General features: G+C 52.5%; 1 protein-coding gene across 6 annotated transcripts; it reads right to left on the minus strand.

Moving 5' to 3' along the window:
• Positions 1-4: 4 nt before the first annotated feature.
• Positions 5-23,923, minus strand: SLC25A23 (solute carrier family 25 member 23). Of its 6 annotated transcripts, none has more exons than XM_019015506.4 (10): positions 23,589-23,923; positions 22,312-22,438; positions 21,617-21,704; positions 20,528-20,639; positions 18,661-18,819; positions 18,425-18,577; positions 18,083-18,190; positions 16,419-16,586; positions 8,313-8,463; positions 5-184 (listed from the first exon to the last, which is right to left on the minus strand). In XM_019015506.4, the coding sequence occupies exons 1-10, from the start codon at positions 23,742-23,744 to the stop codon at positions 36-38; spliced, it is 1,371 nt and encodes a 456-aa protein (XP_018871051.1). In that variant the 5' UTR covers positions 23,745-23,923; the 3' UTR covers positions 5-35. The 6 variants fall into 6 exon arrangements, with proteins under 6 accessions (XP_018871051.1, XP_004059894.1, XP_018871053.1 ...); XM_004059846.5 differs by lacking the exon at positions 5-184 and adding an exon at positions 4,202-6,238 and having other exon boundaries at positions 23,589-23,921; XM_055371422.2 differs by lacking the exon at positions 5-184 and adding an exon at positions 7,724-7,820.
• Between the last annotated feature and the right edge of the window lie 1,774 nt (positions 23,924-25,697).

Here is a 25,697-nt window from a genome sequence, read left to right on the forward strand (position 1 = left end):
CAGTTGTTCCGGTGGAGGGATCCACAAAGCTTGGACTATCCAGGGAATTCAACTGATAGAATTGCAGTGAGATGTTGGCCAGGACAGCAAGATCCTCTTCCAAGCTCAGTTACATGGCTATTGGCTGAGTTCCTCACCACATGGTCCTCTCCATAAGGCTGCTCATGGCATGACCACCGGCTTCCTTCAGAGCAAATGTTATGAGAAAGGGGGAGAGAGAGAGAGAGCATATAACCAATAACCAGGATGGCAGCGACAGTGTCTTTTTTTTTTTCTTTGAGACATAGTTTTGCTCTTGTTGCCCAGGCTGGAGTGCAGTGGCACAATCTCGACTCACTGCAACCTCTGCCACCCAGGTTCAAGCAATTCTCCTGCCTCAGCCTCCTGAGTAGCTGGGATTATAGGTGCCCGCCACCACGTCCAGCTAATTTTTGTACTTTTAGTAGAGACGGGGTTGTCATGTTGGCCAGGCTGGTCTCGAACTCCTGACCTCAGGTGATTCACCCGCCTCGGCCTCCCAAAATGCTAGGATTATAGATGTGAGCCACTGCACCCAGCCTTTTATTTTTTTATTTTTTGAGATGGAGTCTTGCTCTGTTACCCAGGCTGGAGTGCAATGGACCAATCTTGGCTCACTGCAACCTCCACCTCCCGGGTTCAAGTGATTGTCCTGCCTCAGCCTTCCGAGTAGCTGGGATCACAGGCATGTGACACCATGCCCGGCTAATTTTTGTATTTTTAGTAGAGACGGGGTTTCACCAGGTTGGCCAGGCTGGTCTCAAACTTCTGACCTCAAGTGATCCGCCCGCCTCGGCCTCCCAAAGTGTTGGGATTACAGGCGTGAGCCACCGTGCCCGGCCTACGGTGTCTTTTATAATGGAATCTGGGAAGTGATGTAGGATCACTTCTATTGTATTCTCTTAGTCAGAGAAACCCACCCTGGTACAACATGAGAGGGGCTACACGAAAGCGTGAATTCTGTTAAAAACATTTTTTAACACCTCTGCTGGCAGGAAGAGTGGGTGAATTCTTTCTTTCTTTCTTTTTTTTTTAATTTGAGATGAATCTTGGCTCACTGCAAGCTCTGCCTCCTGGGTTCAAGCGATTCTCCTGCCTCAGCCTCCCGAGTAGCTGGGATTACAGGTGTACTCCACCACACCCAGCTAATTTTTATATTTTTAGTAGAAACAGGGTTTTGCCATGTTGCCCAGGCTAGTCTCAAACTCCTGGGCTCAAGTGACCTTGAACTCCTGAGCTCAAGTCATCCTCCCATCTCAGCCTCCTGAGCAGCTGGAACTACAGGTATATGCCATCATGCCCAGCTAATTGAAAAATTTTTTGTAGAAATGGGGTCTCACTGTGTTGCCCAGGCTGGTCTCAAACTCCTGGCCTCAAGCGATCCTCCCATCCCGACCTCCCAAAGTGCTGGGTTTACAGATATGAGCTACCCCACCCACCCTGAATTTTCTATTTTTTCTACAATAAATTTGAATTACTCATTGTGGGTTGAACTGTGTCCCCCAAAAAGATGTGTTCAAGCCCTAACCCCAGTAACCTGCAAATGTGACCTTATTTGGAAATACGGTCTTTGTAGATATAATCAAATTAAAATGAGGTTACACTGGATTGGGGTGGGGGGTGCCCTAATCCGATGACTGCTATCCTTACAAGACATGGAATCGGCCGGGCACGGTGGCTCACACCTGTAATCCCAGCACTTTGGGAGGCTGAGGCAGGCGGATCACGAGGTCAGGAGTTCAAGACCATCCTGGCTAACATGGGGAAACCCCGTCTCTGCTAAAAATACAAAAAATTAGCTGGGCATGGTGGCGGGTGCCTGTAGTCCCAGCTACTTGGGAGGCTGAGGCAGGAGAATGGCATGAACCCAGGAGGCGGAGCTTGCAGTGAGCCAAGATCGCGCCAGTGCACTCCAGCCTAGGCGACAGAGCAAGACTCCAACTCAGAAAAAAAAAAAAGGCCGGGCGCGGTGGCGTATGCCTATAATCCCAGCACTTTGGGAGGCATCCTGGCTAACACGGTGAAACCCCATCTCTACTAAAAATACAAAAAAAAAAAAAAAATTAGCTGGGTATGGTGGCGGGTGCCTGTAGTCCCAGCTACTTGGGAGGCTGAGGCAAGAGAATGGCGTGAACCCGGGAGGCGGAGCTTGCAGTGAGCCGAGATCGTGCCACTGCACTCCAAAAAAAAAAAAAAAAACCCTGGAATTTACACTTTGGGAGGCCGAGGCGGGTGGATCACTTGAGGTCAGGAGTTCAAGACCAGCATAGTGAAACCCTGTCTTTACTAAAAATACAAAAATTAGCCAGTTGTGGTGGTGTGCACATGTAATCCCAGCTATTCTGGAGGCTGAGGCAGGAGGATCACTTGAACCCGGGAAGCGGAGGTTGCAGTGAGCCGAGATCACGTCATTGCACTCCAGCCTGGGAAACAGAGGGAAACTCCATCTCAAAAAAAGGATGGAATTTTGGACAGAGAGACACAGACACACATAAGGGAGCATACAGTATGAAGATAGGCAGGCAATGGAGTGATGGGTCTATCATAAACCAAGGAACGCCAAGGACCATGTGGCTCACACCTGTAATCCTAGCACTTTGGGAGGCTGAAGGCTGGCGAATTGCTTGACCCCACGAGTTCAAGATGAGCCTGGGCAACATGATGAAATCCTATTTCCACAAAAAAGAAGTAATAATAATTAGGCCAGGCACGGTGGCTCACACCTGTAATCCCAGCACTTTGGGAGGCTGAGGTGGGCAGATCACCTGAGGTCAGGAATTCGAGACCAGCCTGGCCAACATGGGAATACCTGGTCTCTACTAAAAATACAAAAATTAGCTGGGTGTGGTGGTGCGCACCTGTAATACCAGCTACTCTGGAGGCTGAGGCAGGAGAATCGCTTGAACCTGGGAGGCAGAGGTTGCAGTGATCCGAAATCGAGCCACTGTACTCCAGCCTGGGAAACAAGAGCAAGACTCCCATCTCAAAAAAAACAAAAACAAAAAACCAACCAAATAAACAAAAAATTAGCCAGGCATGGTGGCATATGCCTGTGGTTCTAGCTGCTTGGGAGGCTGAGGTGGGAGAATTGCTTGAACCTGGGAGGCAGAGGTGGCAGTGAGCCGAGATCGTGTCACTGCACTCCAGCCTGGGCGACAGAGCGAGACTGCATCACAAACAAACAAGCAAGCAAAGAAACAAACAAAAAGTTAGTTGGGCATGGTGGCGGTTGCCTATAGTCCTAGCTACTTGGGAGGCTGAGGTGGGAGGATCACTTGAGCCCAGGAGGTGTAAGCTGCAGTGAGCCGAGATCGCACCACTGCACTCCAGCCTGGGCAACAGAGCGAGACCCTGTCTCAAAAATAAATTATCTGGACATAACGGTGCATGTGCCTGCAGTCCCTGTGGCCCCAGATACTCAGGAGGCTGTGGTGGGAGGATCGCTTGAGCACAGGAATTCGAGGCTGCAGTCAGCTACGATTGTACCACTACACTCTAACCTGGGCTGCAGAGTGAGATCCTATCTCTCTCTCACACACACACACACACACAGACACACAAATTGTTTTAAGCCATTCTGTTTGTGATAATTTGGTCTGGCAGCCCTAGGAAAAGGATAATTTGAAAAAAAATTGAAATTTGTAATTTGAAAAAAAATACAGAGGCCAGGGCGTGGTAACTCACGCCTGTAATCCCAGCATTTTGGGAGGCTGAGGTGGGTGGATCACTTGAGGTCAGGAGTTCGAGACCAGCCTGGCCAACATGGTAAAACCCTGTCTCTCCTAAAAATACAAAAAATTAGCCGGGCGTGGTGGTGGGTGCCTGTAATCCCAGCTACTCAGGAGGCTGAGGTAGGAGAATTGCTTGAACCCGGGAGGCAGAGGTTGCAGTGAGCTGAGACCGTTCCACTGCCCTCTAGCCTGGGCAACAGAGTGAGACTCCATCTCAAAAATAAATAAATAAATAAAAATAATAAAGCCCAGAAAATTTAGAAGGGGTTATAAACAGGGACTCCCTCCCCTGCTCCCATTTTATAGATGTGTAAACTGAGGTTCAAAGAGGGAATCATTTCCTGGCTCTTGGAACTGTGGGTGTTGGGAAGCAGCCCCTTGTCCCTTCCCTAGGGGTAGACTAAGGTGGTCCCATAGCCACCCACCCCCTTTTCAGTAAAAACCACAATAAAAGAGCTTAGAAAATTTATTCCTTTTGTTCTTTTCCTTTGAAATAACACACACAGGCAGGGAGGTGGGGCGCAGTGGAGGTCGAAGGAGGTGGAAGCGTGCGGAAGTCCTCCAGCCCCTCCCCAAATCCCAGTTCCCCTTTCCAAGTCCCTTCATGGGGTCTCCAGATGATCCTAAGCTCAGAATCCAACTATGAAGTGCAGAATGTAAGGGCGTAGGGGAGGAGGACTTTGCTCCTCTCTCTGGTAGAAAAATAGATCTGGAATGAATTTGGGGATTTGGCGGTTTTTTTTTTGTTTTTGTTTTTTGCATCATTGGGTGCTTGGGTTTAGGGAAGGGTGGTCTTTGCCGATTTTCTCCTGGCTTTCAACTCTGGAAGCCTGGGGAGGCCCTGGTAGTGCTGGGGTAGGGACATCCCTTCATGTGTCCCTGGCCTCAGACTGTCTCCTTGCCAGCCTCCAGGAGTGAGTGATTCCTCGGACCCCTTGGAGGAACACAGCTCTGGGGACTATTTGCCTAGAAGGTGGGAGGGGAATGGAAGGTGCTGTGAAGTGTGGGGATGCAGGGAGTGGAGTGGTTCCAGGAAACAGTTTCCCCACAGGGCTGGGAGGGGGTGGCCATGCAGAGGTGGGGTGAGGGGGAATCCGGCATCCGTGCAGGTTGCAGCCAGGACCTGGGCTTCCTTCCCCACAGACTCCCTCGACCATGCAATTTCATGTCATGAGAAGCCGGCTCTGGGCACCAGTATGTGTGGGATACTGTGTGACTGGGCTGCCAGGATCTATACTTGGGGCCTGAACATTTGGGACCCGGCGCCTGGAAGATTCAGATCAGAAACCAGGGATTAAGGGCTTGGGATTCAGTGCCTTGGAATATCAGGGTCTGCCTTCAAGAGATGAGGTTTCAACATTGAGGGACTGGGCAGAAGGACTGCGGACCCAGAATCTGGAATCCAGCAGCTGCAGTTGCCAGGATCCACTTGCTGTGCCACTGGGGCCCCCACACTTGTTTTAGGAGCCAGAATCTGGTGGGTGAAGGCTTGGGAATCTGGGATCCAGTGCCTGGGGGTGGAAGGCGTAGTGCTTGAAATGCAGGGATCTGGCAGTCAGCAGAAGGATCTGAGACCCAGTGTCGAGGTTAAAAAAAAACAAAAAACCAAAAACCAATGCAGGAATCCAGTGGGTGGAGTGAGGGGATCTGGGATCCAGTGATGGGGGCCCCAGGATCCAGGCATTGTGGTTGTCAGGATCCAGTGGTGAGGTTTGTTGACATCCAGAATCCAGCAGCTGAGCTTGGAGATCCAGGGCTCGAGGCATGGGGATCTGGGGTTGGGGATCTAGGATCCAGCGTTTCACTAGGACACTGGATCTGGTGCCTGAGGGAGGCAGGGTCTGGGTGTTGAGGTACAGGGAATCCGTGCTCCTGTGGCTGGGGTGTCGGGATCCATTCACTGATTTGTGTGGGATCCAGTGGTTAAGACGCGGAGGTCCAGGATCCAGTAGGGGGCACAGGGAAGCGTGGGATCCACCTTAGGATGTGGGGCTGCAGGATCCGGTGATTTGGGGGATGAGGATTAAGGGCTGGGGTGTGGATAATCTTGGATCTTGTGGTTAGGGTAGCAGACTTGAGTTGCTGAAGTAAGGGATCCACAGTTATGGTTACAGGGGGATCTGGGATCTAGTGGCTGAAGGGTGGGGATCCCATGACCCAGTGGTTGGGGCATAGGAGTCTAGGATCCAGGATCTGGGTACTGGGATCTCGTGGCCAAAGAGTAGGGATCCTGTGGTTGGATCATCAGTCTCCAGTGGCTGAGGTGTAGGGGGTGAGGGATCGGGGGGACGGGCTCTGGGTCCCTCACCTGGACGTGACCCCCAAGGCCTGCTTCATGTTCTCGTAGACCACATAGGAGATGCTCACAGCTGGAATAACCTTCATGAAGTTGGGGGCGATCCCCCGGTAGAGGCCCCGCATGCCCTCCTGGGACAGGATGTGACGTAGCAGACCCAGCATGGACAGCTGGGGGCCACCCTCGATGGAGGCTGGGAGGGGGCGGGGGGGGGCACCAGGTAAGGCCAACATTCCCCTTTCACTTCCCCCTCCTACCCCCAGGGTTGGGCCAGATGGTGTCATTGCAGCAGGAGGGAAGGAGGTTACACTAACAGTGGGACCTACCACTCAGAGTTGAGACTTGTATTGACCTTGGAACTGGCTGCTCACCTTTTCGCCCCAAGTTTGGGGACAATTAGAAATGGAGCAGGTATGGTGGGTGTGCAAGGTGAGAAAGGACAGAAATGTCCTCCTCCTGGAGCCAGGTTCCCTCCCTCCTTTCCCAGCTTACTCCTACTCATATTCCCAACCCCTATCCCAGAGCCAGCTCCCCAGGGGACTCCTCCTTGGTGCTCCAGTCTAAGTCAGGCTCCTCCCTGCCCTCCACCCACTTTTTGTTTTTTAGACGGAGTTTTGCTCTTGTTGCCCAGGCTGGAGTGCAATGGTGCAATCTCAGCTCACTGCAACCTCCACCTCCTGGGTTCAAGCAATTCTCCTGCCTCAGCCTGCCAAGTAGCTGGGATTACAGGCATGCGCCACCTTGCCCGGCTAATTTTTTTGTATTTTTAGTAGAGACGGGGTTTCTCCATGTTGGTCAGGCTGGTCTCCAACTCCCAACCTCAGGTGATCCATCCGCCTCGGCCTCCCAAAGTGCTGGGATTACAGGTGTGAACCACCACACCCGGCCCTTGAACTCTTAACCTCAGGTGATCCGCCCACCTCGGCCTCCCAAAGTGCTGGGATTACAGGTGTGAGTCACCTCACCCGGCCCTTGAACTCTTAACCTCAGGTGATCCGCCCACCTCGGCCTCCCAAAGTGCTGGGATTACAGGTGTGTGCCACCATGCCCAGCCCTTTTTTTTTTTTTTTTGAGACAGAGTTTTCACTCCTGTTGCCCAGGCTGGAGTGTGATGGCACGAACTTGGCTCACTGCAACCTATGCCTGCTGGGTTCAAGTGATTCTCCTGCCTCAGCCTCTCGAGTAGCTAAGATTACAGGCGCCTGCTACCACAGCGGGCTAATTTTTGTATTTTCAGTAGAGACGGGATTTAGCCATGTTGGTCAGGCTAGTCTCGAACTCCTGACCTCAGGTGATCCACCCACCTAGGCCTCCCAAGGTGCTGGGATGGCAGGCGTGAGCCACTACCCCGGCCCCCACCCACTTTTTTGAGACAGGGTCTCACTCTGTCACCCAGGCTGGAGTGTGGTGGCATAATCATAGCTCACTGCAGCCTCAAGTGATCCTCCGGCCTCAGCCTCCCAAGTAGTTGGGACTACAGGCACCTGCCACCACGCCTGGCTAATTTATTTCTTCATTTTTTTTAAAAAAGATGGGGTCTTGCTATGTTGCCTGGGCTGGTCTCAAACTCCTGGACTCAAACAATTCTTCCTCTTTGGCCTCCTAAAGTGCTGGGATTACAGATGTGAGCCACTGTGCCCGGCCTCCTTCTCCCCTTTATACAACCCTAAATCAATACTTAATTCCAGAATGATTTATTTAGCATCTTCCTTCCTCTCCGGCCTGTGAGCTCTATGAGGGTGGGGACCATGTCCGTCTTGTACACTGACACATCTCTAGTGAAAATCACAAAACACAAACACTAAAATTCTCAAGAAAATTCTCAAAACAGATTCAGGGAGAATGGGAGGGTAGTGGTGGAGGGGATGGGGGGAAATAATTCATAAAAGAAAAATACAGACAAAAACAATAACCACTCTGGGCCTGACTGCTCCCTACCCTTGTTCCTAGCCTCCCGCTCAAAATAACCCAGGCTTACAAATTAAGAGTTCAAGTTACCAGCCTGGAAATACTAGACATTTGCCAGCAACGACATCCCAGCTAAGTCTGCAAGGGATCTCTTCCTGTACCCATTGCACCTGTTATCCTAGTTAATCCTCAGCTCCATGAAAATAAAGGACTCCCATTTCAACGTCACAAATGGGGAAACGGAGGCCCAGAGAAGCCCATTGAAATCCAGGAGCGTCCCAGCCCAGGGCTCTACTTGGGAGAAGCTGGGGCCCAAGCGATGAGACTCCCCCTGCCCCATCCTCCCACCCAGGCCTCACCTTGTGCCTGCATGCGGGTCCGGACCAGGGCCAGGGGGTAACTGGCTATCTGGCCGCAGGTGCTGGATATGGTACCGCAGGCCAGGAGCACGAGGATGCCTGGGTCTGCTGAGTCGTGGCTGTACTGCTGAAGCCACCAGTTCTTCAGAGTCTGGAGTGGAGAAGGGAGTAGGGAGGGTTGGGGTGGGTGACCCTAGGACCCTGGCTTCAAAGGCCTGCTGGCCGGTTCTGTATCCCATGACAGGTGCTACTAGCTGAGCACTTGGTACCTCCTAGGGGCCGGGCCAGCCCTTTCCCTGCGTCCCCTCAACCAGTCCTCATCTGGACCCTCTCTGGTAGGTGGAATAAGGGTCCCCTGTACTGACTATGCCCTAATCTCTGGAACCTCTGCATATGTTACCCAAGATGACACAAAGGACTTTGCAGATGGGATTCAGTTAAGGATCTTGAGATGAGATTATTTTGGATTATCTGAGTGGCCCAATGCCATCACAAGGGTCCTTCTTTTTTAAAAAATTATTATCATTATTATTTTGAGATGAAGTCTTGCTCTGTTGCCCAGGCTGGAGTGCAGTGGTGTGATCTTGGCTCACTGCAATCTCCACTTCCCGGGTTCAAGCGATTCTCTTGCCTCAGCCTCCCGGGTAGCTGGGACTACAGGTGCGTGCCACCACACCTGGCTAATTTTTTGTATTTTTAGTAGATACAGGGTTTCACCGTGTTGGCCAGGATGGTCTCAATCTCCTGACCTTGTGATCCGCCTGGCTCAGCCTCTCAAAGTGCTGGGATTACAGGAATGAGCCACCGTAGCTGGCCTAATTATTTTTCTTTTTACAGAGATGGAGTGTCACTATGTTGCCCAGGCTGGTCTCGAACTCCTGGGCTCAAGCGATCCTTCCCCCTCGGCCTCCCAAAGTGCTGGGATTACAGGCATGAGCCACCATGCCTGGCACAAGGCCCCTTCTTTTTTTTTCAGAGACGGAGTTTCGTTCTTGTTGCCCAGGCAGGAGTGCAATGGTGCAATCTCGGCTGACTGCAACCTCCGCCTCCTGGCTTCAAGCGATTCTCCTGCCTCAGCCTCCCAAGTAGCTAGGATTACAAGCGTGTGCCATCACGCCCGGCTAATTTTTGTATTACTAGTAGAGATGGGGTTTCACCATGTTGGCCAGAGTGGTCTCAAACTCCTGACTTCAGGTGATCCACCTGCCTCGGTCTCCCAAAGTGCTGGGATTACAGGCATGAGTCACCATGCCCGGCACAAGGGCCCTTCTAAGAGTTAGAAAAGTAGGTGTAAAGACAGAAGCAGAAGCAAGAGAGAGATTGGAAGATGCTATGCTGCTGGCTTTGAAGATGGAAGAAGGGACCACAAGCCAAGGAGTGCAGGCGGCCTCTAGAAGCTTTTTCAAGGCAACGAAACAGATTTTCTCCTGGAGCCTCCAGAAGGAACGCAGCCCTGCCAACATCTCGATTTTATAAAGCCCAGTAAGACCCCCATTTTGGATTTCTGACCTCCAGAACTGTAAGGATATACATTCGTGTTGTTCTAAGACAGTAAGTTTATAACTTGTTTGCTTGCAAGAAGGGTAAAGAATAAATTAAAAACAGCAACAGCAACAAAAGGCCGGGCATGGTGACTCACGCCTGTAATCCCAGCACTTTGGGAGGCCGAGGCAAGAGGATCGTTTGAGCCCAGGAGCCTGAGACCAGCCTCGGAAACATAGCAAGACTCTGTCTCTACAACAAACAAACAAACACACAACAAACAAACAAACAAACAAAAAAACTGGATGTGATGGTGCGTGCCTGTGGTCCCAGCTACTCAGGAGGCTGAAGTGGGAGGATTGCTTGAACCCAGGAATTCAAGGCTGTAGTGAGCCGTGATGCACTCCAGCCTGGGCGACAAGAGTGAGACTCAGTATCAAAAAAAAAAAAAAGGTCAGGCCTGGTGTCTCACACCTGTAATCCCAGTGCTTTGGGAGGCTGAGATGGGTGGATCACTTGAGGTCAGGAGTTCGAGACCAGCCTGGCCAATATGGCGAAACTCCATCTCTACTAAAAATACAAAAATTAGCCGGTGTGGTGGCAGGCACCTGTAATCCCAGCTACTCAGGAAGCTGAGGCAGGAGAATCACCTGAACCGGGGAGGCGGAGGTTGCAGTGAGGCAAGATCACACCACTGCACTCCAGCCTGGGCAATAAGAGCAAGACTGTCTCAAAAACAAACAAACGAACAAAAAAACACTCTCCAACGACACTGCCTGTGGCAGATGCTGTGAGTACACCACCTTCATCCCTTCCCACTCCAATTCAGACCTGCTGACTTCTTACTGCCAACATTTACCCAAAGGCTTTGCTTGTGGACTTTCTCTGAACGCAGGTCAGCCTGCTCTGACCACTTAGGAATGGGCAGGAAGCCCTGGGAAATTAGCATCTCCAGATGCAACCTTCAAAAGACTGACCTGGTGGATCAATACCCCAGCTCCCTCATCTCTCTGATGCAGCATGTCCTATGCTGCCTCCCACAGATCTCTAGAGGGCTGGAACTCCATTTGCTAGGAATAGTAACTTGCTTGATAACATACTGTTACGGGTTGAATCATGTCCCTCCTTTGGGGGGGAACATGTTGATGTCCTAACCCCCAGTATCTTAGAAGGTGACATTCTTTGGAAATAGGGTCTTTGCAGATCTAATTAGTTAAGATGAGTAGGGTAACAGGGTAGACCCTTAGTCCAGTATGACTGGTGTCCGTAGAGGAGAAAGACAGCCAGGTGACAGCGGAGGCAGAGATTTGAGTGAATGTATCTACAAGCCAAAGAATGTCCAGGGTTGCTGGGAACAAGCAGAAACTGAAAGAAGGAAGGAAGGAAAGATTCTCCCCTACAAGTTTGAGAGGGAGTATGGCTCTGCTGACACCTTGATTTTGCACTTCTGGCCTCTGGAACTGTGAGACAATAACTTTCTGTTGTTTTAAGCCAACCAGTTTGTGATACTTTGTTACAGCAGTCCTAGGAAACTAACATACTCATACTGTGGGCATTGACTCCCTGTCTCATTACCTCCCCAATAAATCACTTGCCCTCACGTCCCAGTTTCAGGGTCTGTTTTGGAAGGATCTCAAACTAAGACCAAAACTATTATTATTATTATTGAGACAGGGTCTCGCTCTCTCACCCAGGCTGGAGTGCAGTGGTGAAATCTCGGCTCACTGCAACCTCCGCCTCCTGGGCTCAGGTGATCCTCCCTACTTCAACCTCCTGAGTAGCCAGGATTACAGCTGTGCACCACCACACCCGGCTAATTATCTTTATTTTTATTTTATTATTATTTTTTGAGACACAGTCTCACTCTGTCGCCCGGGTTGGAGTGCAATGGCACCATCTCGGCTCACTGCAACCCCACCTCCGAGGTTCAAGTGATTCTCCTGCATCAGCCTCCTGTGTAGCTGGGATTACAGGCTTATGCCACCGGGATTACAGGCATGTGCCACCAGGCTTGGCTAATTTTTTGCTTTTTTTTTGAGACGGAGTCTCGTTCTGTCGCCCAGGCTGGAGTGCAGCGGCACAATCTCAGCTCACTGCAACCTCCACCTCCCGGGTTCAAGAAATTCTCCTGTCTCAGCCTCCCAGGTAGCTGGGATTGCAGGCACACACAACCACGCCCGGCTGATTTTTGTATTTTTAGTAAAGACAGGGTTTAACCATGTTGGCCAGGCTGGTCTCCAACTCCTGACCTCAAGTGATCCGCCTGCCTCTCCCTCCCAAAGTGCTGGGATTACAGGAGTGAGCCACCATGCCTGGCCCTATTATCTCTATTTTATAGAAAAGAAACTGAGGCTCAGGGGAAGTTACTTGCCCAAAGCTACAAAATAAAGGTGAGAACCAACATTCACAGCTGCATGTGAATCTAGAACTGTGCACCTGAAGACTTTAGGGTGGCTAATCCCTTCTGAAGCCTTCTGCCAAGGTGACTGTAAGAATAAGACCTTCTTTGCTTTGCGGCTGGGAGAGGCTTATAGGTTTCATTTCCTATGCCAGTTCTAATCCACCAGAAATTGCTGCCTGAAACTGGAATTGTGTTGAGCAGGACTCAGTGCTGTGATGGATTAGTAATGCCTAGCCCAGGCACAGACTGGGTAAAATAGGCAAGTACTTAACATTATTGCCTTTGCAATTTTAGAAGCCTTCTTTTGGGTCTAGAACAGCACTTGCCAAATAGATGTTTAATGGGTTATTATTAAGATCAATCTGTTGAAAAGAAGTTCTAAAGACGGCCGGGTGTGGTGGCTCATGCCTGTAATCCCAGCATATATTTTTTTTTTTTTTTGAGATGAAATCTCGCTCTCTCACCCAGGCTGGAGGGCAGTGGCGCGATCTTGGCTCACAGCAAACTCCGCCTCCTGGGTTCAAGCGATTCTCCTGTCTCAGCCTCCCGAGTAGCTGGGATTACAGGTGCCCACCACCACGCCCAGCTATTTTTTGTATTTTTAGTAGAGATGGGGTTTCACCATGTTGGCCAGGATGGTCTTGATCTCTTGATCTTGTGATCCACTGCACCTGGCAATTCCAGCATTTTGGGAGGCCGAGGTGGTCGGATCACTTGAGGTCAGGAGTTCAAGACCAGCCTGGCCAACATAGTGAAACCCCGTCTCTACTAAAAATACAAAAATTAGCCTGGCGTGGTGGCGCACACCTGTAATCCCAGCTACTCGGCAGGCTGAGGCAGGAGAATTGCTTGAATCTGGGAGGCAGAGGTTGGAGTGAGCTGAGATCGCACCACTGCACTCCAGCCTGGGTGACAGAGTGAGACTCTGTCTCAAAAAAAAGAAAAAAAAAAAAGTTCTAAAGACTAGATTAATGTGGCCAGCACTGGGTTAAAAACAAAACAAGTTAAATCACTTTACTGAAAGACTTCTTGGAGCCTTTAAGGGACAAACACAGACTTTGAAACTCCAAGAGGATGAAAGGTTTCTAAAACCTCTTAGACTTCTAAAGTCCCTTTTTGGGTAAAGAATGCATTAAATAATAAGACTGTATCTTCTTTCTTTCTTTTTTTTTTTTTTGAGACAGGATCTTGCTCTGTTGCTGAAGCTGGAGTTCATTGGCATGATCACAGCTCACTGAAACCTCTGCGTGCTGGGCTCAAGCAATTCTCCCATCTCAGCCTCCTGAGTAGCTGGGACTACAGGTGTGCACCACCACACCTGGCTATTTTTTCTTTTTTTTTTTTGAGACAGAGTCTTGCTCTGTCACCCAGGCTGGAGTGCAGTGGCACGATCTCAGCTCACTGCAAGCTCCGCTTCCCAGGTTCATGCCATTCTCCTGCCTCAGCCTCCCGAGCAGCTGGGATTACAGGTGCCCGCCACCATGCCTGGCTAGTTTTTTGTATTTTTAGTAGAGATGGGGTTTCACCATGTTGGCCAGGATGGTCTCGATCTCCTGACCTTGTGATCCACCCGCCTCGGCCTCCCAAAGTGCTGGGATTACAAGCGTGAGCCACCGTGCCTGGCCACCTGGCTAATTTTTAAATTGTTTTATAGAGACTGGTCTCGAACTCCTGGGCTCAAGCAATCCTCCCACCTCGGCCTCCCAAAGTGCTGGGATTACAGGCACAAGCCACTGCTCCTGGCCGCATCTTATTTCTACTCACAACTTTTTTTTTTTTTTTTTTTTTTTTGAGATGGAGTTTCACTCTGTCACCTGTGAAGTGCAAGAACCCAGCTCACTGCAATCCCCACGCCCCGCTCTGGGTTCAAGCGATTCTCCTACCTCAGCCTCCTGAGTAGCTGGGATTATAGGTGCCCGCCACCACGCTCGGCTAATTTTTGTATTTTTAGCAGAGCTGGGGTTTCACCATGTTGGCCAGGCTGGTCTTGAACTCCTGACCTCAGGTGATCCACCGGCCTCGGCTTCCCAACGTGCTGGGATTATAGGTGTGAGCCACCGTGACCGGCCTCTACTCATACCTCTTAATGGCTTCCTATTTTACTTAGAAGACCCTGTCCCCTGCCCTGATCAGTTCCCCCCAGACACCTAAGACTTCCACTCCTCCAAAAGGCCGTATTTGTTCCTGCTTCCGGACCTGGGTACTAGATTTGTGCATGCTCCCTTGTGATAATACGCCCAACCCATGGCTTCAATGTCACCTTCTTGGAGGCGTTCCTCAACCCCCCTCCCACCCACTGTTACTGAAGATGACAAATCCAGTCTTGTGATCTTCTGAGAGCTTTTCTAGGAGCTGAAAGTATCTTATTTGCTGGTTGATTGCCTGCCTTGTTTATGGGAATGGGCATTCCAGGGTGGCAGGGACCATGCTGGTCTCATTCAACACCACAACTGCCACAATCTGCACAGTGCCTAGCACAGAGTAGATGGTCAGTAAATAGTCACTAAGCGAATGAGTGAACAACAAAATGAAGGAACAAATGAATGAGTGAGCAACGGTCTTGTCTCATTTGGTTGTCTACATGCCAGGTGCTGGGGAGGGCAGGTAAAGATGGCAGGAACAGAGTCTATTAGATCAGAATCAGCTACATAATTTGCAGGATCCAGTGCACAATGTAAAAGGGTGGGGGTCCCTTGTTCAAAAATTATTGGCCAGGCGCAGTGGCTCACACCTGTCATCCCAGCACTTTGGGAGGCTGAGGTGGGGGGATCCCCTAAGGTCAGGAGTTTGAGACCAGCCTGGGCAACATGGTGAAACCCTGTCTACTAAACATACAAAAATTAGCCAGGCATGGTGGCAGGCACCTGTAATCTCAGCTACTTGGGAGGCTGAGGCAGGAGAATTCCTTGAACCTGGGAGGTGGAGGCTGCAGTGGGCCGAGATCTCGCCACTGCATTCCAGCCTGGGCAACAGAGTGAGACTCTGTCTTGGGAAAAAAAAAAAAAAAATTAAGAATTTCAGGCCTGGCATGGTGGTTCACACCTGTAATCCAGCACTTTGGGAGGCCAAGGTGGGTGGATCACTTAAAGTCAGGAGTGTGAGACCAGCCTGGCCAACATGGTGAAACCCTGTCTCTACTAAAAATACAAAAATTAGCCGGGCATGGTGATGCATGCCTGTAATCCCAGCTACTCGGGAGACTGAGGCAGGAGAATTGCTTGAACCCAGGAGATGTAGGTTGCAGTGAGCCGAGATCGCGCCATTGCACTCCAGCCTGGGCGACAAGAGCTAGACTCTGTCTCAAAAAAATAAATAAATAAATAAAAATAATTTCAAGACAGCAGCAGCAGAGCGCTACACCAAGCACAGGGTCCTTCCGAGCATGGGGCCCTCTGCGACCTCACAGGTCACATGCCCATGAAGCAGGCCCTGTCTTGCATACAAAGATTTCGGGGAGAACGCTTGGGGACATCCAGGACCATGCTAATCGGGGGAGACCTGGTGATCCCACTAGGAGAAGGTAAAAGCAACAGATGAGGCCCCTGGAAGAGAAACAGCCAAGAACTGTCTGCACCTGCCTGTGTTGATAAAGGTCTCAAGATGCTGGTGATTAGGTATGGTTCTTATGGTAACAGCAGATGCTCAAATGGGCAGGCCCTGAAGATGACATTGGCTTAGAGACAGCGGCTGGGTCTGATACGTGCTTCGGGGAAGTTGGGTGTCTTTGAGACTCATCTTTGCCTGCCTTTTTTTTTTTTTTGAGAAGGAGTCTCGCTCTGTCGCCCAGGCTGCAGTGCAGTAGCTCTATCACCAGGCTGGAGTGCAGTAGCGGGATGTTGGCTCACTGCAACCTCCGCCTCCCAGGCTCAAGCAATTCTCATGCCTCGGCCTTTTGCAGTAGCTGGGATTACAAGCACACATCACCATGCCCGGCTAATTTTTGTAATCTTTGCCTGATCTTATGTTTGTCAGTTAGAGTGGTCCCTGACTTTCAGGTGACCCCGGAAGGCTGAGCTGCTAATCAAAAGTAAGTGGAGAAGTGGGAGAGTCCAATACCTGGAAGGGTTCCCCAGGATTCCCAGGGCCAAGGTGCTCCTCACCTCATAACTGCCTTTCTCTAACTATAGCAGGTCAACTGAGCCAGCCCCAGGGGAAGGGGAAGGGGTGTCCTGTGGGTAAATCCCAGAGGGGAGCAGGGAAAGAGGGGCGCGCTGCCCACAGACCTCATAGACGGCCAGGTCGATGCCCGCATAGGGGATGATGCCCAGCACGTTGGGGAGGTAGCCGCGGTAGAAGGCACGGGGCCCCTCCCTCTCCAGGATCCGCCTGGCGCAGTCCAGCAGCCCCTTATACTGGCCCGTCCGGCGCAAGGTCAGCCGCGTCTTCAGCACCTGGGGAGAACCTGGTTATCCCTGGAAAAGCTGTCCCACCAAATCGCTACATCCAGGAATGAAGACACCTAGAAATAGCTACTCCTGAAAACAGGTGCCCTGAGAACAACCGAATTTTAAAAACCACCTACTCCAGAATCTTCTGCTATCCCCAAATCCCTATACCTAGAAATAGTTACACCTACCAAAGTGCACACATGTGGCACCACCAGTAACTGTCTCCTGATATCTTTCTTTTATTTTTTGGTCATTTCTGTAGAGATGGGGACTCGCTATGTTGCCCGTGCTGGTCTTGAACTCCTGGGCTCAAGTGATCCTCCCCTCTCCATCTCCCAAAGGACTGGGGTTACAGGCATGAGCCATCATGCCCAGACCTCCAGTATCTTGTTCCCTTCTGCTTTCATATCAGAAACTGTAACTTTCAGCAAGCACACAGCCACTAGAAAGAAAAATGACGTTTCCCAGATGCCCTGGGTATGTGGCTATGTCACTATGTCCTAGCCAAAGAAATAGAAGGAAGAGAAAGAGGTACACATAAGGTTCAGAAAGCATCCTTAGAGGTGGGGAGGTGTTTCCTTTTTTATTGCTTCTTCCTTCTTGGCTGGAGTGTGGAATGTGATGAAAGGAGCACAAGCAGCCACATTGGTCCATGAGGTTGTGTAACAACAAGATAGACAGAAAGAACCTGCATCGCTGACACTCTGAAGCTACCATCCCAGCCTGAAATGCTCATCTGTAGACTTTGTTGATGTGATTGAAGTTTTTTTTTTTTTTGAGCTGGAGTCTTGCTCTGTTGCCCAGACTGAGTGCAGTGACACGATCTTGGCTCACTGCAACCACCGCCTCCCAGGTTCAAGCCATTCTCCTGCCTCAGCTTCCTGAGTGTCTGGGATTACAGGTGCCCACCACCATCCCCAGCTAATTTTTGTATTTTTAGTAGAGATGGTATTTCACCATGTTGGTCAGGCTGGTCTCGAACTCCTGACCTCAGGTGATCCACCTGCCTCGGCCTCCCGAAGTGCTGGGATTACAGGCGCTAGACATCGCACCCAGCTGACATGATTTAAGTTTTCTGTCACTTTCAGAATCCAAACAATACACTTCATAACCTGAAACCTGAAATAATTTATCTGAAAACATGTAGCTAGCACAGTCTATCCTTAGAAGAGGCATATTCATAAACAGTTGGTGATACCTAGACACAACGTCCCTGGGAACGTGCACCCTATCCTTAGAAGATGCATATTTATAAACAGCTGGCTCCTGTGACTACCATCCAAACAAGGATAACCGACACTACCTTCCCCAGAAATTATATCTCAGTTGTAATACCCAGACAGGCTACACATGAAATTGCATTACTCTGATGAGCTATACTCCAAATCAGAGAGAGACAAAGGTAAAATCCCAATGGATATTGTGAAATGTGGAGTGAGATGGGTACAGCAGGCCCCCCACCCTGCCATGGGGCCTCCGCTGGGGTCCCTCCTTCTCACCTCCATAGGGTAAATGATGGTTTGGGCTGTGGCACCAGCCAGGGAGCCAGCCACGAAGCGCTCCTGCACATGCAGTGTCTCCTGCTGCCCCAGGATGGCCCTCTTGATCTGAGGCGGGGAGACACAGGGATGGGTAGGACCATGGGGGTTGAACCTTCCTTGCACTCCACTGTTCTCCTGGCTTCCAAAGAACTGGCCTGCTGCGGGCATTCATGCAGAGGAGCAGATGCCTGATCCTGGGGACCTGTGTTCACCACCCACCCCCAAGCCAATCCCGTAAATCTTTATGTACAGCCCAGTCTTCCCCATGGCAAGCACATTCCTCCCTGTACCTGCCCTCACCTGTTCATAGGCCATGAACTTGATAGCTGACTCGGGGGCAATCTTGAGTACATTAATACCATTGCCGCGCCACAGGGAGCGGACGCCTCCCTCAAGGACCATGCTTCGAAGCCCCCCAAGGATGTTCAGCCGGTTGGTCTTTGAGGCATGGACCTGAATGGGGAGACAACAGCTTGGAGGTCCCCTCCCAGGTGTCAGGCCTGGGGGAGGGGGCAGGTCTCTTCAGAGCCCCTCACCTGCATGAAGACCTTGAGGCGGTCCAGAGGGGCCGTGCCTGTCCGTGACACGGCACCTGCCACTGCGCCAGCCACCAGCTGCTTCCACCACATGCCCGTCAGCTTCTCTTGCTTTGAGAACTCATCTGGCACTGTCAGGCACTCGCCAATGTCCAGGACCTGAAGATACAGGTGTTGGGGGTGTCATGCCATGGTGGGGACAGGGAGATGTGACTCAGTCCTAAATAGGGGAGTCTCCTCTATGAATCCTAGGATACCCTAGAGTCTGCCAATGACTCTTGCTTGGAGACCCCAGAAGAGTCCTGTTGGGTCCTACCAGGCGTCACCAAAGCATCTAACCTAGCAGCCTCCTTAGAAGATCCCAATATCCTACTAAATCCCACCAAAGGATCTGCCAAATCCCACTAAAGGATCCTATTCAAGTATCTGCCACATAAAGATCCCTCTAGGCTAGATGTGATGCCTCACATCTGTAGTCCCAGCACTTTGGGAGGCCCAAGTGGGAGAATCCCTTGGGGCCAGGAGTTCAAGACCAGCCTGGGCAACATAGCAAGATCCCCTCTCTACAAAAATTGGCTGGGCATGTGCCTGTAGTCCCAGCTACTCAGGAGGCCAAGATGGGAGGATTGCTTGAGCCCAGGAGTTTGAGGCTACAACGAGCTATGATCACACCACTGCATTTCAGCCTGGGCAACAGAGTAAGACCTTGTCTCTAACAGCAAAAAAAAGATCCCTCCAGGGCAAATGAGATTCTACTGAAGGATCCCACTCAAGGGTTTTCCATATAATGATTCCAAAAGATCCCTTCAGGGCCATACAAGATCTTACCAGGCACCTCCCCTATAAGGACCCCAACAGATCCTTCTCAGGGACCCACGAAATCTCACAGGGATCTCCTCCACATGGAGTCCCTGTGCAGGAATCATTTCCTGTCTAGAATTTCTAACCAAGGTTCCCATGAATCCTCTGGGGTGGGAGTCTCTGGATCTCCAAAGAGGTTCTCACCAGATCCCACAGACGGATCCCCCTCCAGATGCCATCAGATCCTACCAGACACATTGCTCATAGATATTTCACCCAGGAACTAGGGATCTAGAGCAAACCCCCACTACCCTCTCTAGTGGCTCCCATTGGATCCTCTGAAGACTGTGGTTTTTTTTGTTTGTTTTTTTTTTTTTTTTTTGAGACCGAGTCTGGCTCTGTCACCCAGGCTGGAGTGCAGTGGCATGATCTCGGCTCACTGCAAGCTCCCGCCTCCTGGGTTCACGCCATTTTCCTGCCTTAGCCTCCCTAGTAGCTGGGACTACAGGTGCCTGCCACTACGCCTGGCTCATTTTTTTAATATTTTTGTAGAGACGGGGTTTCACCATGTTAGCCAGGATGGTCGCGATCGCCTGACCTCATGATCCGCCCACTTCGGCCTCCCAAAGTGCTGGGATTTTAGGCGTGAGCCACTGTGCCTGGCCAAGACCGTGGTTTTTGAACGATTCTGTTCAGCAGTAGAATCTTTTATCCAGGCAGAGAACCCAGCAGAAGGGAGCTGTGTGGGTGGAAGGTGGGAGGCCTTGTACCCCATCTGGTGAGCTCTTTCTTCCCTGCACCCGCAACCCCCACACACTGTCCCCAGAGGCCCCGATGTAAGTCTCAAGGGCTGCGCTTCAATCAGACAGCAGAGATGTCCCAAATGGGACCCTTGAACCCTAAGTGGAGGAAGAGAGGAACAGACCCTCATCCGTCAGCTGCTGCCAGTGCCTTCTCCTTCTGGAAAGTCCTGGCCCAGCCCATCCAAGCCCTGGGGAGATCGGAGCAAGGCCCCCCTGGGGAAGAGGGCACAGCCTTCAGCCGGGGAAAGCCACCCCCACCTCACCGTGGAATGCTTCCAGAAATACAGCACGTCCTCCACATTTTCCAGCGAATGCAACAGGAAGTGGTCGCGCCATTCTTGCCAGTCAATGGTCATTGTGCCGTCTCGGTCCATGCTGGGGGGAAGAAAGGGGGTGGGGGAGGACAGGTTCAGTGCCTGGGGGTGGGCTAGGCTGGGGTGAAGTTCTGCTAGGTTTTGCAATTTGGGAGGTTCAAGTCCTCATATCAACCCTGTTAGAGACGTAGCAGTATTACCATCATTTTCTTTTTTCTTTTTTTTTTTTTTTGAGACGGAGTCTTGCTCTGTTGCCCAGGCTAGAGAGCAATGGTGTGATCTCAGCTCACTGCAACCTCTGCCTCCTGGGTTCAAGAGATTCTCCTGCCTCAGCCTCCCATGTAGCTGGGACTACAGGTGCACACCACCATGCCCAGCAAATTTTTGTATTTTTAGTAGAGACAGGGTTTCACCATATTGGCCAGGATGGTCTCGATCTCTTGACCTCGTGATCCACCTGCCTCGGCCTTCCAAAGTGCCAGGATTGCAGGCGTGAGACACCATGCCCGGCCGTATTACCCTCATTTTCTAGAGGGGGAAACTGGGGCTGAGAGAGGCAACTGCTCCCAGATCTGTCTGGCTTCAATTTGAATTTTTCTTTCTTTCTTTTTTTTTTTTCCAGACGGAGTCTCACTCCGTCACCCTGGTTAGAGTGTCCTGGCCTGATCTTGGCTCACTGCAACCTCCGCCTCTTGGGTTTAAGGGATTCCCGTGCCTCAGCCTCCCCAAGTAGCTGGAATTACAGGCATGCACCACCACGCCTGGCCAATGTTTGTATTTTTAGTAGAGATGGGGTTTTACCATGTTGGCCAGGCTGGTCCCCAACTCCTGACCTCAGGTGATCCACCTGCCTCAGCCTCCCAAAGTGCTGGGGTTACAGATGTGAGCCACCGCGCCTGGCCAGATCTGTCTGACTTCAAAGCCCCAACCTCTCAGCTGTATTCTCCTTGGGACTGGGTCTGGAGCCCGGAAGACAGAGATGGCCAAGGGGTCACTGCATCCTGAGTTACTTTGGATTCCAGACCCCCAGCGACTCACCTGTGCAAAATTTTCTCAGCCTGCTCCAGCGAGATGGAAATGCCCAGAGCTCGGAAACTCTGTTGGATCTCAGAGACATCAATGTGACCTGGGGAGGGGGCCGGAGGTGGGGAAGGATGTGCGTGTGAGGACACCTGGGGAACCCCAGGACCAAGGATCAGAACAGCTTGGAATGGAGGTGGTCTAGCAAGATCAGGGGCTCCAGAAACCTAGGAGGAGGTTTGCAGTAGGGCTGTGGGGGGACCCCCGACTCACTGGGGTCAGAGAGGTGGAACTGGGAAATACTGGGGGGGCTTCTCTGTTCTGTGAATGAATGAAGGAATCTAGGGGTAATTGTAGGGATCTCTATGCCATGGGGGATTGAGAGGCAATATCCACAACCCAGATGCTGCTATGAGGGGATCTCTGTCCCACAGGGGACCCAGGAACAGCATGGGGTATCTTTGCCCCCTAGAAAAATCTAAGGGTAATTATCGGGGTTCTGCCCCAGTAGGGAAAGGAGGTGGGATGGGCTGGCTGGGCCTCGAACCACCTAGCTAGGGGGTGAGGAGTGCTCCTGAAATAGCCTATGAGTCATCGGGGAGAAGCGGCCCTCCCCCTCTCCTCCTAGCGCTGCCAGTTCTAACCCCACTGATGTCTCTAGGGCCCCCACAGCCCTATCCCTTGGGGCCTGCAGGCAGGTCGCCCGACCTTACCATCCTGGTTCCGGTCAAGACTGTGAAACATGAGCAGCAGACGCTGTTCCCGCTCCTGCAGATAGCGGGAAAATTCCTCCAGGTCGAGCCCGCCATCTGGGTCAGCGTCACCCTCAGAGGAGATACCCTGACAGAGGGAAAGGGGATAGAGGTGGCTCCAGGAACCTGCTCCTGATCTGGAGGGGACGCATGTCACCTTATGCCTTAGGAACCCAGAGCCCCCAGTGCCTTGAGGAAGGGGATAGAAGATGTCACCCCACTTCTCCCTCAGTCAGCTAACTTCTCAGCCAGATCCCTACAGCCACCACAGGTCTGTGCGGTGGGTGTGAGTGGTCTAGTTTTCCTGGTGAGCAAACTGAGGCTCTGCAAGGTCAAGTCACCAGTTCAAGGTCACAGAACCAGGAAATGGTAACCTCAGTTCTCATCTGTAAAGCCTGTCCTTCCAGCTGTCTCTTGTTTTTATTTTTTGTTTTTTTTTTAGGTATCTCATTCCTGTTGAACCCAGCTGCCTCTTAAAAAACCCTGTCCACATGGGGGACCCAGGGGTTCCCTTTGGAGGAAGCCCTGGGCGATGTGGGGCAGGAGAGAACCAAGCGGAGTGGCTGAGGCCTTGGTTTTTCCCATTTGGGAAGTGGGAGGTTGGACTGCTCTCAGGGATGCTGTGGTTCTCTTAGAGCGATCTGGGGCTACAGGTGTGGGAAGGGCCTGCAAAGTGGAGGTGGGGGCGGCGGGGGGGGCAAGTCTTGTTATAGGTGCATTCCCAGCTGCGGGTGACGGCAGACAGGATTGGGTCCCTGGCTGGGGCAGCCCGGGACAGTGAGCCAGGCCCATGAACGGCCCATGAAAGGGCAGGCCAGGGAATGTAAACACAGGGATCGGGGCAGCTGCAGGCCAGGGCAGTAGGTGCCCAGAGGAAGGAGGGTGTGTCTCCTGGAGGTGAGAGCAGGGCACGTCATGGGCTGTGCAGTCCGGAGGAGGGTGTGTCCCGGGCAGTGGGCAGGAAAGCGCCCCCATCTCTTCCCAGGCAGACGCCCCCTGCCCCGCAGCAGGGGGATCGGGTGTTGGCCGCGGAACTGCAGGCTTGGGGCCTCGGCGTCCCTGTCTTGAGCGATCCCGTTAGGCCAAACACGAGTGGGTAGGGGGAAGGAGACAGAGACACAGGTTCTGGAGTCCAGCCACAGGTAGTCCCTGGTGGCTCCGGCCGCCCAATTCAGGGGCTTGGGTAACCGGGAGCGGGCGGGGCCGGGAGGGGAGGAGGTCCCTGGGGGTGGGGGTACCTGTTGGGCGCCGGGGTCTGGGTTGCCCCCGCCCAGCCTGGCCAGCCCCTGGCGCAACTCGTGCACGTCCACGCGGCCATCCTTGTTACTGTCCAGCTCCTCGAACAGGCGACCCCAGCGCTGCCGCCGCTCCGCGTCGCCCGGGCTCCCCCGCATGGCGCCCGCCCGGGGGGGAGGGGAGGCCCGGCAGCGGCGGCCTCAGTGGGGGCTTCGCGGCTCCCCCTCCCCCCCCGGGACCCCGCAGGGCCAGCTCCCGCGGCCGCCGGCTCCGCAGCCTCCGCGCAGCCCGCTCGGCTCTGGCACTTGCGGGAGGTGGTGACGGCTAGCCGTCGCCGCCCGCGCCAGAACTTGCGTCTCCTCCCCCGACCCGCATTGGGGGGAGGGGACCGAGGGCGGAGCTGGGGGCGTGGGGAGGGAATGTCTGGGATGGTCTGGTATTGCACAGCCGAGGAACACCAGAGTTCCTTCTGGGAAGACGGGCTAGGGAGCTCAGGGGTCTCAGGTCTGGTTTCAGAGTTCCGCCTCTGCGTGCCTCAGTTTACCCTTTCCCCCTTTGTCCAAGGGGGCAAGGTAGAGCGCTGTCGGGGATTGGGTTTCATAATCCCCTTCCACTTGACCTCCCCGCCACACCCACTAATCTTCAGGAACTCAAGTTCTCGCTTTTCCCAGACGCACGCAAGAACCCTGCACCATCTCGCTCGCTCTCTGCCCGCCCGCGCCTTACACCTTCCCCGCTCGGCCGCAGAAACAGAAGATCCAGGCGCGATGCTCTCCCACTGTCCCTTCCTCCCGCCCGCGCGCTTCCTTTCTCGGTTCCCACTCTGACAGGGAAACAGAAAATCAACGCGCGGCGCGGCTGCAAAATCGGTTTCCTATTGGTCAGCGCCTCCTGGGCTGAGCCCGCCCGCCCCGCCTCTTCTCCCACCTAGGCGGGGCCTCCCCGCGGACCCCCGACTGCCTCCAGCCCGCAGTCCCACCGCCTGCCAGGAGATCTTAAAGGGGCCGCGGCCGCAATCAGACGCTGAGCGGCGTGGGGAGGGGGTGGCTCAGTGACCCGGGCGCGGGGTTGAGGATCCCAGTGGTCGAGCGCTGGAGGCAGGGCCCCAGCCCGTCGCACTCGCTGCACCTGCGGAATGTCCCTACTGCTAGTTTCAGGCGCAGTTTCTCGATCCACCATTAGGGGGAAGGGAGCCCAGACCACCTGACAGCGAATAATCATAACAAATCTCACTTTGATTCAGTGCTTTGCACATGCCAGGGCTTTTACTCACCTCTCGAGTCGTCTTTGCCAAAACCCTATAAGGTAGGTGGTACTGGCGTTCGCACTTTGCAGATAAGGAAGCGGAGGTTAAGTCATTCTCCCCAGTCCTGATGACCACTAAGGGGCAAAATAGGGTTTAAAGAGATCTGGGATCCTTAACCATCACTCTATACCCTAGAAAGAATTAATTATCTTTTTTTTTTTTTTTTTTTGAAACGGAGTTTCGCTGTTGTTGCTCAGGCTGGAGTGCAATGGCGCGATCTCGGCTCACTGCAACCTCCGCCTCCCGGATTCAAACGATTCTTTTGCCTCAGCCTCCCGAGTAGCTGGGATTACAGGCGCCCGCCACCAAACCCAGCTAATTTTTGTATTTTTAGTGGAGACGGGGTTTCACCCTGTTGGCCAGGCTGGTCTCGAACTCCTGACCTCGTGATCCGCCCGCCTCGGCCTCCCAAAGTGTTGGGATTATAGGCGTGAGCCACCGCACGCAGCAGTGAGTTTTTTTTTTTTTTTTTTTTTTTGAGACGGAGTTTCGCTCTTATTGCCCAGGCTGGAGTGCAATGGCACGATCTCAGCTCACCGCAACCTCCGCCTCCCGGGTTCAAGCAATGCTCTCGCCTCAGCCTCCCAAGTAGCTGAGATTACAGGCGCACACCACCACGCCCGGCTAATTTTTGTATTTTTAGTAGAGACGGGGTTTCACCATGTTGGTTAGGCTGGTCTCAAACTCCTGACCTCGTGATCCGCCTGCCTCGGCCTCCCAAAGTGCTGGGATTACAGGCATGAGCCACCATGCCCGACCGCAGCCGTGAGTTTTGTAGTTTTATTAGAGACGGGGGGGGGGGGGG

This window comes from Gorilla gorilla, chromosome 20 (assembly GCF_029281585.2).
Source record: "Gorilla gorilla gorilla isolate KB3781 chromosome 20, NHGRI_mGorGor1-v2.1_pri, whole genome shotgun sequence".
Taxonomy (NCBI): Eukaryota; Metazoa; Chordata; class Mammalia; order Primates; family Hominidae; genus Gorilla; species Gorilla gorilla.